The sequence below is a fragment of the Ailuropoda melanoleuca genome, chromosome 18, assembly GCF_002007445.2.
Source record: "Ailuropoda melanoleuca isolate Jingjing chromosome 18, ASM200744v2, whole genome shotgun sequence".
In the NCBI taxonomy this organism is placed as follows: Eukaryota; Metazoa; Chordata; class Mammalia; order Carnivora; family Ursidae; genus Ailuropoda; species Ailuropoda melanoleuca.
Genome location: NC_048235.1, coordinates 23,093,453 through 23,112,574, shown reverse-complemented (window position 1 = coordinate 23,112,574; position 19,122 = coordinate 23,093,453). Strand labels below are relative to the sequence as shown.

Genomic DNA, 19,122 nt, shown 5'->3' with positions numbered 1-19,122 from the left:
AAAATAATGGAGCCACTGGGGATTCAGGAGTACGACGGTGACACCTAACTCAGACATTTTCTAAGTAAAATGAATATATTTTCGTGGTTCTGCCTTTATCATGAGCCAGTTATTCAATGGGAATGCACTTCAAAATTCGGATTCCTAGATCAACAAAAAGTATAAACCTTGTTAGCAGGCTCTGGGTCCTCAGAGTGAACCATTTCCAGGTACCGCTCCTGCTTATGACTCTGTACCCTGGGTCATACTTTCTTTGTCCACCCTCCCTTTGTCACATCTGTTAAACACGAATCCGGAGACTATCGAGAACCACTCTGATCACGAAATGGGAGGAACCCTTCTGTCCCATGAATTCTTACTCGCTTTTACCTTGTAAAAATAATATTGAAATATGTATCCATCATGCCTTTTGTGACTATTTGTATCTAGTACTGAAGCTGAGAGAGTGGATCTGAATAAGAGAGGGAGAGTCAGTTCAAGCTAAATTTCCTGGAGACCGGAATGTAGTGTCTACTTCTCTAATACTATGTATTAAGTCAAAAGATGGCACGAGACTATTTGTTTTGTCAGTAAGAATTCACTAATGAAAAGAGGTGCATTTCACGGACTTTTTGTAATGCAGAAGAGGCAGTCCGGAGTGAATTGAGGACAAAGTAATTCTCGAGTGTATCATAACAGTAGTTTGTGTAAATTTCTTGGACGCTTATCAGGGTTAGTGGTTAAAGTTAGTTTTCTACTATTTGGGTTTTGTGGCAAGAAAAAAAAAGTTTTAAATTTTATAAGGAAAGGGGCACCTGGGTGACGCAGTCAGTTAAGTGTCCAACTTTTGGTTTCGGCTCAGGTCCTGATCTTAGGGTCGTGAGACTGAGCCCCGCGTTGGGCTCTGCAATTAGTGCAGAGTCTGCGAAAGTTTCTCTCTCCCTCTCTTTCTGCCTCTCTCCCTCATGCATGTGTGCACCCACATTCTCTCTTTCTCTCTCCCTCTTTCAAATAAAGAAATGAGTTCTTAAAAACTTTTTGTAAGAAAAACAAACATAATTGAAATTTATAACTTTGTTGCATTTTAAAAACCAGTGTGTCTAGATTTTATGTTTACAAACTATCTCTTTATATCAATATTAACTTCGCTTCTTTATGCTTGTATCACATGCCATACCCCTCAGAGCACATCTATTATCCCATTTGTCCATGCAGGCAATTCAAGTGAACAGTGAGTCAGCTCAGTGGAAGGAAGAGTCCACAGAAGCAGTTGTTTGGTTTCTGCTTGGTTTGGGAGGGACAGATCTGTGACTGCTGCCAAGAGGTGATCTGTGGTGAATAGCTCTGCAGCACAGCATCCGCTGAATGATCACTACCAATGGTCATCAGCAGACACCCATGCTTTAAATGGTTCCTTTTATGTAAGTGAACCTAGTTTCACATTATTTTCCCCTTTGATTTAGGATAACGTTAAAATTCAGTGCCACAGTGTAACAACCATCCTGGATGCCAGGTGCCCACAGTACAGGAGACGAGAAAGTGCTCTATTGAACAGAAGCTCTTGGCACCAGCAGTAGGGAAGAGGTCTGGCCACACAGTGAATGTAGGTACGAATTCACAGGAAGGTATGAACCAGGTCAGTGTTTGTAGCTAGCGGTCCAGAGATGTAGCCAGATTCATGAAATATCTTGACAGTAGTCAGCTTCTTCTCCTCAGTCATAATGCCAAGAGGCATTTTTTTTTAAAGATTTTATTTATTTATTTGAGAGAGGGGGAGCGTGCACACGAGAGCGGATGAGTGGGAGCGGGGGGGGGGTGGCGCAGAGGGAGAGGAAGAAGCAATCTCCCCCCATTGAGCCGGGAGCCTGTTGTGGGGCTCGATCCCAGGACCCTGAGATCATGACCTGAGCTGAAGGCAGACTGAGCCACCCAGGCGTCCTCCCTGCAAGAGGATTTTTTAAATATATACATTAGTTCAGTCATTGATTTGATAGGTATTTGTTGAATCCAAACCTTGTGCTGGGTACAATATTAGATGTTGAACATTCAACAGTGACAAACAATGCCCAGTTCCTCCTTTCACATTCCAGTGGGGAGAGATGGACAAGGAGAAAGATAAAGGGCTAAGGCAGTCAGTGTGTCAGATGGCTGAAGTGCTAGGGGGAGAAATCGAGCCAGGAAGGGGGTGGGGAGGGGAGGGCGGGTCTGTCCAGAGGAGAGATAGTAAGTCCACAAAGATCAGTCATCAGTCAGGAGTGACAGCCTGACCTTCACTGAGCAGATTTTATAAGAAGAAAAGGTGGCCCTGAAAAAGGCACCTAAAACTCCCTAGCTGAAAATAGTGTGTTCTGACTATCAAACAGGCTGTCAGAGCACTTGATCCTAAATTGGTGGGTTTGGTCTAATATATTCCATTTGGTGTTTGGCTCTACCACGGTTAGGCCCGCCTCATCCCCCACCCCTGTGGAGACAGACTGAGTCATGGGGTCTGTTCTGGGAGATTGATTCGTGAAGGATGAAGAAGCAATCCTAAAGGAAGAGATACTCATTTTTAAGAATGTCTGTGGTCTGAGCCCTTACAGTATCACAAAAGTGAAGCTTTACCTTAAACTATTCCCTTTAAACTGAATTTTTAAATATATTATTACTTCAGTAAAATCAGTACCTGTCTCTGATAATAATTCACATGATGTGGACAGATGTGAAATGAAAAGTCGAAGTCATCATATGCCCTCTAAATGCGCTCCCACCTTTGACACGTTTTGAGCACATTTTTTTTATATCCTTTCAGAAATTTTTATCTGTATTTTTTTTTTAATTTTTTAAAAGATTTTATTTATTTGACAGCATGAGAGAAAGAGCACAAGCAGGGGGAGCGGCGGGCAGAGGGAGAGGGAGAAGCAGGCTCCCCGCCAAGCAGAGGGCCGGATGTGGGACTTGATCCCAGGACCCTGAGATCATGACCTGAGCCGAAGGCAGACGCTTAACTGACTGAGCCACCCAGTCTCCCCTTTTATCAGTATTTAAAATGTCATAAACCTCAATTCAACACATTTTTATACTTAATATATCTTGAAGTCTTTCAAATCAGAACCTTTGAATTGATCTCGTTTTTGTTAATGCTGTGTATTTTGTGATTGTGAAAAGCGGTTAAACCCCTCTCTCAACAATGCATGGTTAGGTGATTTTCATTACCAGTCTCCAGTAAGATCCCATGACACACTTTAAGATAATTCGGTGAGCATATCTGTAAGATAAATTCTTAGAAGAGTGGAATTGATATGTCAAAACATATGCATTTTAAATAGATGTTCCCAAACGATCCTGTAAATGTCAATGCACGCTTCCATCAACAGGATGGGAAAGTGCTTTGAACTAACGGTTGATTTTACTGTTAATTTGGAAAGAAGACCCCTGATGATACTGTGTTCTCACAGGGGATGGAAAGTGCAGGATTCTGGGGCCACGCTGGGGCGGTGGGCATGGAATGTTTGCCATGAGCCAGTTTCCAAACTGAGATGGGCTTCTCCTCTTCTGCATGTAAATTGCATTCACATCTTGCTTATTGTTTCTTGGGATGATAAGTGTTCCAGAGAGACTCCTCACAAATACCACATTTTCCTGCCAGTGGTAAAATGTTAATAATGTGCTTCCATTTTCAGACCACGTTTACCTTCTTGGGAATGCAAGGGTTCTTTTTGAAGGGGTACTTGGCTGCTTTTTTTTTTATAAAACATTTAGAGTTGAGCCTGTCTGATTGTGTGACTAAACAAGGGGTTGCACAATTCTTCCTTGGAGGAAAAAGCTGCACGTGAGGCTAGACCCTCCCCTCTGCCACCCACTTCACGTCTACAAGGTGGAAAGAGGGGGTTTGGCAGAAACCTGCCAGAGTACCACTTCTGTGTGCCATTGGCAAGGTGCCCGCATAGATGGCTTTGTTTGAAGGAGGCCACAGGCCGTAGGAGAGGTTTGATCCCTCTGTCTTGTTCCCTATGCCTCGCACGTTGTAGGTGATCAGGAAACATGAGCTGAGTGAATGGATAGGTCTGCACAGCCATTTCCATCTATACAGTCTATATCCTCATTTTAGACAGTGATCCATGGAACACTCCCAGGTTTTTCAAACAAAAGAAAATTCAGTTTGCTTTACCTCACCTGCAGTTGGAGAGTAGCCAGACCCAAAAGCTAAGAATTTGGAGCTTGGATCCTCCTGGCCCTGACTCTACCCTTGGCCTCCACATTTTTTCTGGCTAGCTGCTGTCGGGAGGCAGAGCTGTGCGCCGAGGGAGCCAGACGGGCTCATTCACACAGCTCAAAACTGGACTGACCACTTCCTCCTTAAGCTTACCTCTCATTTTGGCTGAAGAGAACAATGAAGGTACCTATTAAAACCCAGCAAGAAGAGAGGACTCTATAATAAAGAAGATATCACAGTACTACGTTTGAACTTCTGGCCTACATTTCTGCCTTGGCTTTAAGCTGTTTATTCCAACCACTGAAATCCCGATTTCTTCTCTGCTTTCTAAATATAATGGCACCAAACCAGTATACCTTCCCCTTGGTCTTTTTAAGATCCCACCCAGGGCCCCATATGTGATGTGTAGTTTCCCCACCGGAAACACTTTCTCTCCTCTGAAACGCACACATTGCAGACATGCAGAAGTGTCCTAGTCTGTAGCTGGCTACTGGCTTTATACGCAGAATTAGAAATTGGAAGAAAAACTTGGGAATGGGGGTTTGGAGCTCTCTGGCCCGATTAGTATGAAAAGTCATTTAAAAACCTACCAATGATGCAACTATAGTGGAGGCAAACTTCCCAGAAAAGTATTTTCCATTCTCACCTTTTTTTACACTCTTAACTGTAAGCCAGAATTTGGAAACAGGGTGATCTAACACCAGCATAAAACCAGGATATATTTGAATTTTTCTCTTTGCTATTGAATCTGAGTCCTGAGAATACGGGCTGTTGGCCAAAGTTTTTTCAGGACTTTTTTTAAGGCACATTTTCCTGAACCAGTGGTTTGCCTGTGGCTTTTGCAACTATTTTAGGTTTCTGTCCCCTCTTCTTTCTGGCTCTTCTAAATGCAGAGTGTGGCAGCTGTTGCAAATACACTTGACCTTGGCAAAAACATAGGACCTCTGCACAGTCAAAATCCACATATAATTTTTGATTCCCCAGAAACATAACTACTAATAGCCTGCTGTTGACCAGAAGCCTGATAACATGAAGAGTCAACTAACACATATTTTGTATGTTGTAGGTATTATATACTGCATTCTTACAATAAAGCAAGCTAGAGAAAGAAAATCATAAGGGAGAGGAAATACATGTACAGTACTGTACTGTATTGATGTAAAAAAAAAACCACATATAAGTGGACCCATTCATTCTGACCCCATGTCTTTTAAGGGTCAACTGTAAGTAAGAATCTGGCTGCTATGTTGCCTACAGCCACGTTCATGAGGAGGTTCCCCCATGAAAGAGCGAAGAAACTGGCGGAATCAGAGTGGGTCTTTAGGGGTGCCCTCTGGTCCCATAGCAAGTAGGTACTGCTTGTGTCATGGTGGAGGAATCACAGTTTCATCGAGAAGGGCCACATGTTGACATCTCTTTCGGAGTAGCCCTGGGAAAACTACCAGCTGGGCTGCTCCGTGGTCCTGAGGCAGCCGGGGGCTCTCTGAGTGAAGTATGGTCTTGTCACTAGCTGTGGTTCCAAATCTGGAGAAAAACATTAAGAAACTGTAAGTTAAAAAGAAAGGAAGGAAGGAAAGGAAGGGAGGAAGGAAAGAAAGGAAAGAAAAAGAAAGCAAGCAAGCAAGAAAGGAAGGGAAAGGAGAAGAAAGGAAAGGGAAAAGGAAAAGGAAAACCTTAAGAAGGATGCCTCAGTTTGGAAGGTGGTTGTGCCTTTTACAGAATTAGGCAAATTTTTTTTACCTCAAAATCACCATATGTGTACGTAATGCCAATTATATGGGGAAGGTGCACATTTCGGGGGAGCCTCACTTCCTTGGATGCGGTTTGGGTAACCACAGCCGCCCTGCTGGGGACATGTGTGGTCAGGGAGCACTGGGGGGCAGTGCCATCCTCTGATCAGTACGTGCTTTGTTGGGTGACAAACATGGAGCATCTAAGAAACAAAGAAAAATGAACCGTTTTCCACCTAACACCCGGTACTCCTTGCCGGGTTTACCTGTAGATGTGATCAAAGCCGCTGACTAACACAGTTCCCACGGGAGAGCAAGAGAACACCCAGAGGGTCAGGGAGAAAATCACTTCCTGCCTAACTGCCTGAACACACAAGTTATTTTTGGTGGGAAAGCAGAACTTCTTGATTCTCTTTATGAATCTAGGGAATAAGAAGTGTTACAGACTTTTTTTTTTTTAAGATTCCTGCTATCCTTACAGATTGAAAAGTTGACCCCAGGGGCAGCTGAGGGGACTAGAGGTAGGGAACCTGTCTAGAGGTATTTTATTTCAGGGGGAGCTTTGAGACAAAATGCATGTTGGGAGGGGTTGAAAATGGAGCAAGTGGCCAAAATGATAGACTCTTCCTGCTGGAAGGGACTTTCACCGTGACGCCGTCCGATCAGTTTTTAGAGGAGGGAACTCAGCCGGGTGAGGGCAACAGCGAGCTTGGGGCTGGCCCTGCTATCTGCCTTCAGACCACAGTTGAGGCAGAAAAGGCTGTGATGGGGGTGTCCCGGAGAGCTGTACAGGGAGGGCAGGGAAGGCAAACCGCCAAGGATGGGGAAATAGGCTTAAAGCGGCGACTCGCCCAGAAACTGACTTGTCAGACACACCCCGGCCAGGGGACTGGGGACCAGAAGGAGTCCTCACCATAGGCAGGCTGTCCCTGTCACTGGAGACACGGATTAAAGCATTGACCAGGGACTCGATCACACTCCCCTGCCTCCCCTTGTCCCCCCACCTCTTCTGTTTGTCGATGACAAATGGAGAATCAGACGCTTCAACGTGTTCTGCCGTCCAGAGTGCAGAAAGGCCAGGACACGGACCTGTTTCCTCCTGGCTGCCCTCTTCCTCACCACCTGGCTCCTTGGTGGCTGAGGCTTAGTGTCCTTTGAGAGCCCCATATTTAAGGGGTCTTGCTGTTCCGTTTTTCAGTCCAGGAGCTAGCGAGGGATCCTCCCCCTGCTCTCTCAGCCTCTGCTAGAGGGACGACAGAGAGGATGTGAATGTGCAGCCCTAGCCTTCAGCCGCCCCCACTGCTGACTGCACCCTGGAGAGGAGAAAGGTTTCTTCCTGGAGAGTGTGGGGTAGGGGACCTTCCAGAACCTGCTGAGATCAGCTGCGATCAGGGTCTCCCGTCCTCTGGCTGCCTGGCTCTCGCTTGCCCCCCTTCTGACTGTGAGGGGAGCCTACACGGGTGTGTGGAGTTGGCTGGCCTGACCGTGCCAATGCTGCTTGGTTTATAATCAACCTGGCCTCCTGGAAGGGTATAAACTCTCCTTCAGCCTTGCCGGCAGGTGCCCCGCCTGTCATTAGCAGCGCCGGGTGAGGTGGGAAGGAAAACCGCCTGTGATCTTGATAAGCCATGGGGCAGTGAGAGTGCTCGCCTAGTGCAGACGTGGGAGCGGGAGAAGCACGGTGCTTTCTCCAGGGTCTGGGAAGAGAGATAGTAGAGGCAGGGAAGGTGTTGGTGTGGGGTCCACCCGCCTTGCTGTGCCACGCAGGCTTCTTTCTGCACGAACCTGTTGGTTCCCGGCTCCTGTGTTCATCAAGCTGCATGCAGCCACTTGACCATGCTGCGAGCTTTGCATCTGGGCTTGTCCTGGGCGGGGGGCCCCTGCTGTCAGCTCCCTGACGCTACTCTCATCAGTGAAGCTAGGGCACAGATGTCAGCGCCCGCTCTGCTGGGGGCTGGAGGAGCCCTGATGACGTGTGCATTCACCTTGCTCCTAAGAGGGACCCCCCTCCCTGTGGAATGTCCTGAGTAAGGAAGCCCAGTGCTGATCTGAGGGGCCCAGTGCGTGCTTATTCCTCGGGGGCCCCTTCTGTCCCCACTTTGGTTAGAGAACGCAGAGGGGGACTCAGCGTGGGCAGAGAAAGTGGTTAACTCTGCAGGAGCAACCCTAGAAAGATGGTGTGCCTCGACGTGGAACTCACAGTTTGCTTCCTTGGGGGCCTTTCACTGTGTGCCTGGGGCCTGTGTGTTTGTTGTAGCTCCTGCGTTCCGGTCATTCTGCTCAGGTGGGGAGAGGTGCAGAGAGACACCGCGTGCCCTGCCCCGAGGATGATACGGCTTGGGGAACTCCACAAGGGGTGCATGTCCCGGTGCCTCTGTCCTCGAATGTAAGACCCATAGTTCTCTCACATTTTAACCTTCGGGATTCTAGGAGGCATTTTACGACCTATGAATACAGTGAGTGCTTCTGTTATGATAGCCCTAAAAGCTGCTATCAAAATAGTGGGGACATCCTCCAGTCAGTTCCGAGAGTGAGAGACTGTTTCAGTTTGCCCTTTCCCATGCCCAGTGGTTGTGCCATTTTCCCTGCATGTTTTTACCTGAACTCTTGTTTCATGGTGAAACCCGTTTTCTACGCTGATAATAAAGAGTGAAGTGCAGTTTTTGTCCAGTCTAGACCGGCTGAGCTCACCATCTGTGATGTTTCTGAACATCCCCATGCTCTGGGGGTGGGGGAGGGGGCTGGGGCCGTGATGGAGTTTCCTCCACCCTGTCCCCCACCAGGGTCAGCATCCATGTGCCCCACTATGGGAATTGGGGGTCTAGGAAAGACTTGCTTTCTCTTGAGATCTATTTCTTCATATATAAAGTCACGTACCTCCTCCTTCTAAGACATTTCTGGGTCTGCCCTGCCCCCCAAGGCACCAGGGTGTTTGTCAAAACTCAAAGAAGTACACACTAAAAAGGGGGGGGTTGCTATAGATAAATCGTACTCTCTATTAACTTCTATTAACTTTTTAAAAATCCATTCAAAGCACACATTCAGGTTTGCTGTTGCCATTGCAGGCATTGCTTGCAAAATGTTGGTAAACAACCTAAGTGTCCGTCATGAGGGGATCAGTTAAATAAATTATGATACTTGCATAGGATGATATATTATGGGATCACTGTTAAAAAGAATTGGATGATCTGTACATCTGATCTGTTGTTTGGCAAGTCCCCAGAAGGATCCCTGGAAATTGCCAGCAGTGGTTCCCTCCGATGCGGGGAACTGGGTGCTAAGGGACAGGGAAGGAGGAAGACTTCGTTGGCACCATATACCTTTTTTGCATTTTGGATTTTGTTCATTGTACATTTGTTGTCTCTAAGAAATAGATACAAATAAAATAAATTGCTTTGACGGCAGGGCCCCAGAATTGAGTGGCCTTGGCCTCTAGCCTGATTGTTGCTATTTCTCAATTTTAGGCCCTTCGTCCGAGCCAGCGCACTCGCCCACCAGCAGTGGGAAGAAGCTCTTTGCTCCTGTTCCATTCCCTTCCGGCTCCATTGAGGATGTGTCCCCCAGTGGCCCCCTACAACCCCCGCCTCTCCCCCAGAAGAAGTTAGTGAGCCGGGCAGCCTCCTCACCCGATGGCTTCTTCTGGACCCAAGGCTCCCCTAAGCCAAGAACAGCAAGTCCCAAGCTGAACCTCAGCCACTCAGAAACCAACGTCTGTGCCCACGAAGAGCCCCGCTTCAGCTACTCCTCAAGCCCTGGGAGCCGCCATCATCCTATCTTCTCCTCTTCTGAGCCCCTGGAGAAAACATTCAAAGGCAACGGCCACTGGGTGCCAATACCAGGGCTGGCGGGCAGCAAGAGTGGCCGTGGGAGCCCCAGCCTCCAGTTCAAAGGGGTCCCTTCGGCCTCGTCCTCCCAGCTGAGCGTGTCCAGCCAGGCGTCCACCAGCAGCACCCAGCTTCAGCTCCACAGCCTGCTGAGCAGCATCAGCAGCAAGGAGGGCACCTATGCCAAGCTCGGGGGGCTCTATGCCCAGTCCCTGGTCCGCCTCGTGGCCAAGTGTGAGGATCTCTTCATGGGCGGCCAGAAAAAGGAGCTGCACTTCAACGAGAATAACTGGTCACTCTTCAAACTGACCTGTAACAAGCCCTGTTGTGACTCTGGGGATGCCATCTATTACTGTGCCACCTGCTCTGAGGACCCCGGCAGCACCTACGCTGTGAAAGTAGGTACCACCCCACCCCCTGTGCTTCCATTCTGCACTGCAGCAGGCTGGCCCTGGATGTGACTAGGCTGCAGCTCGAGCAAGGCCTCTCACCTGTCCGGGCTGCAGGCTCAGGCTTGAAGCCTGAGCTTCCTGCCAACACTTAGTGCTCACCGATTTCTCCCTCAGCCCGGCCCAGGACACAGTGTAGTGCGGGGAGATTTGTAGTGGGAATGTAACATTCATCCTCTGCCTATGTGATCTAGTTGTCTTTTTAAGGCAGCCGAGAGTTCATTCATTTATTCATCAGATTTTTACAGAGTGCCTACCGCATGCCAGGTATTTTGTAAAGATCTGAGTAGATAGAGATGAACATAAGGTTCCTATGGAGCTTATAATCTAGGAAGGGAGATAGCCAATGAAGATATTGTTCTGCACATGTTAGAGCTGGAGAGTGCTAGACCTAAGCATCATCTTGAGCAATAAGAGTAATTGCCTAGATGAAGCATTTGCTATGCAACAGGCCTCTCGGGTGTATTCACTCCACAACCTCACCTTGTCACAGTGCAGATCGTTTTTCCAGACGGGGAATCCGAGAAGGATTAAGTAGTCTGCCCACAGCTAGCTGGTGGCTAAGATGGAAGTAAATGCTGCCTTGTTTTGCCTGCAACACCTCTGCTACCACCCTGTCCGTTAAGAAAAAGGAAGTTCAGAGAAGTTAGGTGACTAGCCCAAGGTGACACAGCTCTTCAATCTTTGCCACTGGATCAGGGCTGTTGCTACCACCCCCCATTGTTGTCTCAGGATGCAGCTGTCAGCAAGCTGGCCGGGCTGTCTACACCCCTCTGGCCACTCTGGTCTCTGACACACACCCTGGTTCTTCCAGGCAGCCCCTTCTTTCATCTTTTTTGGCATCCCTTGAATACCTAGTGGTTCTGGAGCTCTTCTGTAAATGCAAGCTTTTTGGGGAGCAAGGAGGGAAACGCTGAGCTCTTTTCTGCTATCACCTGTCCCCAGATATTCTTTAATTTCCAGTTAGAAAGAAATGCAGATAGTGAACTAACATGAAATGGTCTGGGAGTTGTTGTTTGTTTTGTTTTGTTTTTAATATTATGATTATTGGCCAAGGAAAATGGCAGTGACTTTACTTTGAGCTTTTTCTCTGAAGAACTTGGTGACACCACCCTAAAAGACAGATGGGTAACCTCTGATTTATATGTTCAGGGGCTATATTTAATTATTTGCTGACTTCCTAGGGAAAAACAGGGTGGTGGGGGCTGTACGGCTACAAGGAGGATCCAGCTGATGGTCCAGAAATCAAGGCCCCCAAAGACGAGCAGGTGTGGCCAAGATGGCAGGCACTAGATGGAGGCAAACGCCAGCGTCTTGGGGGAGAGTCTGTGTATTTCTTGAATCTCGTGGTCTCTTTTTATCTAAATGCAGCAGCTACATTCTTGATAAGCGATCCTGCCCTGCCACTCCCCAACACCAGTTAAAAGCAAAAAAGGAACAATCCCAGTGTTTCCCTTCCTGCTAGGATGGTGCCGTATCCAGTCGAGGGGAAGTGAGTGGACGCTCAGTGAGCTGAACATGAGAAGCCTTGTTACCATGTCGGCCCAGATCCCAGCCAGTTGAAAGGGCGGTACATGTGAGCTCCTGGAAGGCTGAAGCAGGGAGGTGCCTGGAGGGGGTTCTTTGCTCTTGCTGGCCCGGGGAAACCTGAGGAGGTGACCCCTCCCTGGGGTCAAAGGGCATCAGCCCCTGTCACCCGTCTCCTGAGGCTGAATCTGGGCTCATTCAGTGCCTCTCCATTTTGAGGAGCAAAGAACTTGGTGGAACAGACTTACTGCCTCTTGCCACTGGCTAGACCATGATGTGACCCTGCTGCAAGAACCCAGGGGCTGCCTGACACAACCTCTTCCACCGGATCAGAACCTTGGGACAAAGGGGTCTGGTTTTTACATCTTTTTTTTTTAATAAGTTAATTTTCATCTTATTTTTTAAAATATTTTATTTATTTATTTGACAGAGAGAGAGTGAGAGAGAGCACAAGCAGGGGGAGTGGCAGGCAGAGGAGGAGGGAGAAACAGGAGCCCAATACGCGGCTCCATCCCAGGACCCTGAGATCATGACCTGAGCCGAAGGCAGACTGAGCCACCCAGGCACCCCCATGGTTTTTATATTTCTAGGTGCTTGTCATGTGCAGCTTGGATCTAGGACCTCCTATAATACTGCAGAGTTAGCCACGTTCTCTGAAGAACAATGCAGAAAATCCATCTTTCCCAGAGGAGGTGAGAAACAAGCATTCCTCCTCGTTCATTAGAAATGGAAACCATAAGGGAACGAGAAGCTAGGCCCTGGCCCTCTAAGGAAGACAGTCCCTGGGTGTCCTGTTTGACTTTGCCCGACACTTGGCAGCCCAGGGACTATCTATGTCATGTACGAAAAGGAAATTCGGAGAAGAGCTTCAGATATCCAGAGTCTAGGGAACAACAGTATCAATTTGCAAGTGCGCCTGGCCTGGTAATTGTGGGGTGGGGGCTTTTGGAACCTCGTTTCCCACGTGCAGCTCTCCCACGTCATTATCGCTGCAGTCTAGACGGAACACAGTCACCTGGAATCCGCGGGACCGAGCGCTCCCCGCTCCCGCGCCGCTGCCGCCCTGTTGCGGGGCTCACTTCATCTGTGCCTGGTACGCAGGAGCCTTGCTGGCGAGTCCCCATTAGCAAAAGCAGGCTCGCACCTGCTCCCGTGAAATGCCGGGCCCCCAGTTTACGGGCTCGGCGCCCTGCCGCAGCCGGGAGATTAAAGCCAGCGCTTGCAGCCCTGCTCCGGGAATACGTGGTAGAGGAAAAAGAAAAAATCATCAGCTGTGTGTAAGTTTTCAGGGAGGCTTTATTCCTCAGTCAGCTCGAAACTCCCGTTCGGTAATTAGGGACCTGTGTTAAGCCAGCTGGGCCTTCTTTATTTAACAAACGTGACTTCACCCAGATTTTTCACCACAAATGAGGCTGAGGCTCCTCCGAAGTTTAAAGTGAGACTTGGCTCAGCAAAACGTTTGAAATTTGAGCTGAACCAAAGGTTTGTGTGGTCTTGCACCAAAACCCAAGCACATACTCCCTGAAAATGAAGTGGAGGGGATGAGGGTGGAGAAGAAGGCACCCCGCACCTGCGCCCCTTCCTCTGCCCACACCCACCCTGACGCATGGTAAAAAAGGATGTCAGGGGGCAGCCGCCCGCGCCCCCCCCCGCTCCGACCTTTGTACTGTGCTGACTCTCGGAGGCGGGGCAGTGAGGAAGCTGCGGGTCCTTGCAGAGGTCCTGAGGACTGCGGTCCCGATTTTGAAATGCATCCAGCCCCCATTGCCATTTACTCTGCTCCTTCATTTACATGTCTGTGCAAACTGTCAGTGGTGTTTGCTGGGCCCAGGCTTTTGATACCCTTGAGAAAAGGGATCCTTGGAAACACTTCCCAGGCCCTGGCCAGCTGCACCCTCCAGGTTTGTACAATAACCCACAAGCGGGCTTGGGATTGCCTCACCACATGGCTCCAGCCAGACCTGCAGAGCAATAACCATAGCAACCTTTCCCAGGGCGTGCTCTCCGTGGGCCAGTCACTATGCTGAGAGCCACACCTGCATCGTGTCATGGACGGCTCACAGTGGCTCTGGAAGCAGGGACCTGGATCACGGCCCTGATTGCAGAGGAGAAACTAGACTGGGACACATCGGGTTGATCCTCGTTATTCGTGGATTCCGTATTTTTGAATCCACTCTCTAAATTTGTAACCCCAAATCATTTTCTGTGGTCGCTGCACGCACAGAGTAGGGGGAAATTTGTGTCACCCGTGGTATGAACTCCCAGCCCAGGTGTGACAAGGCAAGGCTCTGGCTTCCTGTCTCAGCACTCATCCGTGAACAAGTGTCCTTGTTGTGGTCTCTTTATTGCCTCATTCTTCACGTTTGTGCTTCGTGTTGATGATTTCACTGTTGAAAATGACCAAGCCGAGCGCTGCAGTCCTGTCTGGCGTTCCTGAGTGCCAGAAGGCTGTGATGTGTCTCTCCAAGAGCATTAAGTAAACTGCATTCAGTCCTGAGTTACAGTGCTGGCTGTGAATCCACAGTGTCTGCTGCTAAAGCGTCTTTCAACAGAAACACGCACAAAACAAGGTTCTGTATTGGCCCGTTGGTAAAATGTGACCAGACGCTTGTAAGAACTTCGCCTTGGCCGTTTCCCTTAGGAGCAACGGGTCAGCAGTCACTCGTAACGTGTTTGTGGGCTCCTTAATAGAACAGACTACCGCAAACAACAAGAATCGATTGTCACTTGCCGGTGTTTGCAGAGTTCGGAGTTCAGCCAAGGTCTTCTTCACGCCCAAGCCCATACTTTTGGGCCCCGGAACACCTCTCACTGGTACAGTCTTGGGCAAATAATTTAACCCCTTGGAGCCTCTGTTTCCTCTTCTGTAGCGGCTCCTTCCTCCTCGGGTTGTCTGAGATGGAACGAGACACTGCGTGAAAAACGCTTAGTAGGCCCCAGTGCCTCACACATGCAAGAGTTAGGCTGGGGTCTGTGGTGGGTGAGAAGCTCTCACGGGAGGAGAGTGACCCTGACCACAGCAGCGCGTTGCCCACATAGCCCCAGCTGGCACGGCAGACAGGTCTGTACACAGTGGTTGGGATCAAGATGCGAGACCACTTTTTGAGGACTGCAAATTCCCTTTCGTTTTTTGTTTTGCTTTTTCTTTTTAAAGATTTTATTTATTTATTTATTTGAGAGAGAGAGAGAGAGAGAACGAGCAGCAGGGAGGGAGAGAGGGAAAAGGACATGGGGCTCGACCCCAGGCATCATGACCTGAGCCGAAGGCAGACGCTCAACCTGAGCCACCCAGGCGCCCCTCCCTTCCTTTAATAGCGTTTTCAGAAGACTGCCATTTAAAATCCAGGTACAGTTGGGTGGGCTAGAACCAGGAGTCTGCAACAATGCCCCCCCTCCATGTGTTCCAGAATCATTTCTGTTAGTGTTAATAGGGAGCAGTGTCTGGGAGAAAATGTGCTGCCATTTTATTTGTTTCACTTCTGTAATGGATTACGAAATTAATGTGTTACCTGCCCCCCACCCCCGTCGTGTTTAAAAGTTTCCTCAGAGGCTGGACTCTCTTATGCTGAGAAGGTTTGGATAGCTGCAGCCTAAATCAATCTCTGTGAGAAGGTGCTTGCAACAGAACTCCTGAAAACGTCCGCTGTTAGCACGTGGCGCTGCACAGACACGGCTGGAATGCCTCATGTGTGGCAAGGCAGCCGCCCAAAGAGTGATTCTGGGCCATCTGCAGGCTGGTATGGTAACGGTAGAGGCGAGGCCTTTCTCTGCAGGACTACACCCCCATCCTTACCTTTCCGTAAAGCGTGGCCGAGGCTGCACTGTAGTCTTTGGAGAGAGGAGCCCACCGGCTGTCTTCTGGCCCTTTCATGTACTTGCAGGGAAACCAAGGCCTGACCCAGGGCCACTATGTCTGCTGGAGACTCTCCAGCTGGGGCCGCCGCAGGAGGATTAGCGGTGCTCGAGAGGTGTGGGGGACTGGCGCTGTCATGCGGACGAGACGATGTTCGATGTTCGGGAGGCAGGGGAGTGGTCGTGGGGATTCCCCAGAGGAGCTTGAGATCACCGGCTGGTTTATTCCTCCCTTCAGTTCCGAGGGTGCCCTGGGCACTTGGGCATCCCTAACCCTGGAGAGCTTTCTGTTCTCTTTCGGCTCTGTGACTCATCCTCAGAGGACAGCATGTGGCTTTCATCTAGCACTGCCAGTAACACCAGCTGGCCCTGCAGGCCATGGCGGTGCGCAGGCCTTGCATATTTACCTGGATCTAGAAACTGGGGCAGCCTGAGGGAACTTGGCCACGTCCTCGAGGGGCCTGCTTCTGTCCCTGAGATTCCCCAAGAAGGGAGCGCCCCCCGTGGTGGGACATATCCGCTGTCAGGTGGCTGCCTTTGGGTGCAAGGGACGGGGAGTCAGGCTGACAGCCTGTGTAAACTCTGGTCTGACTTCCTGAGAATTTGTCCGGCCCACACCATGGGCAGAAGGATGTCTTCCTACTGGTAGCTGGGTGCCACCCTGCACATCGCTCTGCAGGAACCCCATTCCTGCTGGGTTGTGTAGTCATTTCATGTTTCACCTTTTTTTTTTTAAGATTTATTTATTTGAGAGAGAGAGAGTGAGCAGTTGGGGGGTGCTGAGGGAGAGAAAGAATCACAAGCAGACTCCCCGCTGAGCACGAAGCCTGATGAGGGGCTCCATCCCAGGACCCTGAGACCACATCCTGAGCCAAAAATCAAGAGTCAGTGCTTAACCAAGGAGCCAGCCAGGCGCCTTTATGTTTAACTTTTAAAGAAATTGCCAAACCCTTTAGCAAAGTGATGGCACCATTTTCCACTCCACCAGCAATGTAGGAGGGTTCCCATTTCTCTACATCCTTCCAGACACTTGTATTGTCCGTCATTCTTATGATAGACATTCTAGCGGGCGTCCACTAGAACCTCCCTGTGGCTTTGATCTGCAGCTCCCTAATGAGCACCTCTTCGGGTGCCTATGGCCATTTACATAGGTCTTTGGTAGAATGCCTATTAATATCTTTTGCTGTCTTTTGATTGGGTAACTTATCTCCTAATTATTGAGTTGTAAGAATTTTTTGTTCCATTTTATTTAGAAAATCATGTATCAGCTATGTATTTTGTAAGTATTTTCTCCAGCCTATGACTTGTCTTTTCTTTTTCTTAATGGTATCTTTAGAAGCAAAAAAGAAGAATTTTGATCATTATCTACTTTTTTCTTTTGTGGACGGGGAGGTATCTGACGACTCTTTGCCCAACCCAAAGTCTCAAAGCTCCCTGTGTTTTCTTTTAAAATGTGCATGTTTGGCTCATACACCGAAGTCCCTGTGATCCATTTTGAGGTAATCTGTGTATACGGTGTGAATAAGGTCTCAGCTCACCTTTTTGCAGATGGATACCAAAACGTCCCAACACCATTTGTTGAAAAGGTTGATAGAGTCCTCTCTTGACCTGACTTTGCCTTTTCCCCCGCAGATCTGCAAAACCCCTGAGCCCAAGACAGCCTCGTACTGCAGTCCTTCTGTGCCCGTGCATTTCAACATCCAGCAGGACTGCGGCCACTTTGTGGCCTCGGTGCCCTCCAGCATGCTCACCTCTCCGGACGCACCCAAGGACTCTCAGCCTGCACTGCCCTCACACCCCCCTGCCCAGGAGCAGGACTGCGTGGTGGTCATCACCCCAGAGGTGCCCCACCAGACGGCCTCTGACTTTGTGCGGGACTCAGCCACCAGCCATCAGTCGGAACCCGAGGCTTACGAGCGGCGCGTGTGCTTCCTGCTTCTGCAGCTCTGCAACGGGCTAGAGCATCTGAAGGAGCACGGCATCATCCACCGGGACCTGTGCCTGGAGAACCTGCTGCTGGTGCACTGCGCCCCGCAGGCCTCCCCCGGCCCCGCCTCTGCCACGCCCGCTCCCCCTGTCTCCAGTGCCACCGCCACTGCCGCATCTGCTTCCCCTGCTGCTGCTCCCTCTCCTTGCCCCGCTGCCGCTCCCCCCGCCGGTGTCACTCCCAGTCCCTCGGCTGCCCCCGCCTGCCAGGAAGCGCCCAGCGAGAAGTACCTGCCTCGGCTCATCATCAGCAACTTCCTGAAGGCCAAGCAGAAGCCAGGCGGCACCGCCAACCTGCAGCAGAAAAAGAGCCAGGCCCGGCTGGCCCCCGAGATCGTGTCGGCCTCCCAGTACCGCAAGTTCGATGAGTTCCAAACGGGCATCCTCATTTACGAGCTGCTTCACCAGCCCAACCCGTTCGAGGTGCGCGCGCAGCTGCGGGAGCAGGACTACCGGCAGGAAGACCTGCCCCCACTGCCCGCCCTGTCCCTCTACTCGCCGGGCCTGCAGCAGCTCGCGCACCTGCTGCTGGAGGCCGACCCCATCAAGCGCATCCGCATCGGCGAGGCCAAGCGGGTGCTGCAGTGCCTGCTGTGGGGGCCGCGGCGGGAGCTGGTGGAGCAGCCGGGCACGTCGGAGGAGGTGCTGTGCGGCACACTGCACAACTGGATCGACATGAAGCGCGCCCTGATGATGATGAAGTTTGCCGAGAGGGCGGTGGACCGCAGGCGCGGGGTGGAGCTGGAGGACTGGCTGTGCTGCCAGTATCTGGCGTCCGCAGAGCCGGGGGCCGTCTTACAGTCCCTGAAGCTCCTGCAGCTTCTGTGAGCGCAGCCCCCAGCCCCGCACTTAGCCGCCCGCTTCCCTGCCCGACCCCAGACCCACCCCCGCGCCCTACCTTGCCTTGGCAACGTCTCCTCCCCCTGGGAAATGGTACAAACGACTGTCATACATGGATGTAATATATATATAAAAAATCTAAATATGAAAGACTGCGGCTGTCATTGCCCACTCTGGCCTCCCCCTCCTCCCCAGGTCCCCCCCCCGTTTCTTCCTGCAACTATGTCCACTTCTGGCTGAGCGCCAGGGCCTGGGGACAGTTCTGCCAACAGAGCGAAGCCTGCACTCTGGCTTCGCTGCCTCCTCATGGGATCACTTCACCCTCTAGTCAAAAGGCTATTTAAAAAAAAAAAAATCCCTCATTTAAAAAAAACTGGGGTTTGAGTCATTAGCAAACCTCTTTTATCGCAGAGTGCCTGAGCACGTTAGTATCTTGGGGCGGTGAATTGCCTCTAAGCCTCTGAGCAGTGGCTTCAAGACCACTTGAGGTGTCCGTATCTCACACTTCTGAGGGCAGCAGGCCCCTCGGCCTGGGGCGCATGGCCACCACTTGACCTCCCCTGCTCCCCTTCCCACCCAGCAGGCTCTTAGAAAGAACCCGGACTCAACTGTGAGCCCAGCAGGGGTTCAGAATTCAACCCCATTGCTCCGGATCATTTCCAGCGTGCCGAAGCTGCTTGCCAGTTGTACTGGTCAGAGGCCCGGCTGAAGCAGAATCCACCCCAGATGGTTCAAATGAA

General features: G+C 50.2%; 1 protein-coding gene across 2 annotated transcripts in view; it reads left to right on the top strand.

Moving 5' to 3' along the window:
* The window catches only part of PRAG1 (PEAK1 related, kinase-activating pseudokinase 1), a 49,880-nt gene extending 31,356 nt beyond the window's left edge, over positions 1 to 18,524 (top strand). For both annotated transcript variants that reach the window (XM_002919542.4, XM_034647480.1), the window contains 2 exons: positions 9,369 to 10,126; positions 17,189 to 18,524. In XM_002919542.4, the coding sequence (XP_002919588.2) occupies positions 9,369 to 10,126; positions 17,189 to 18,370 (1,940 nt within the window). In that variant the 3' untranslated portion in view covers positions 18,371 to 18,524. The remainder of the gene's footprint in view (positions 1 to 9,368; positions 10,127 to 17,188) is intronic.
* Positions 18,525 to 19,122: the final 598 nt, after the last annotated feature.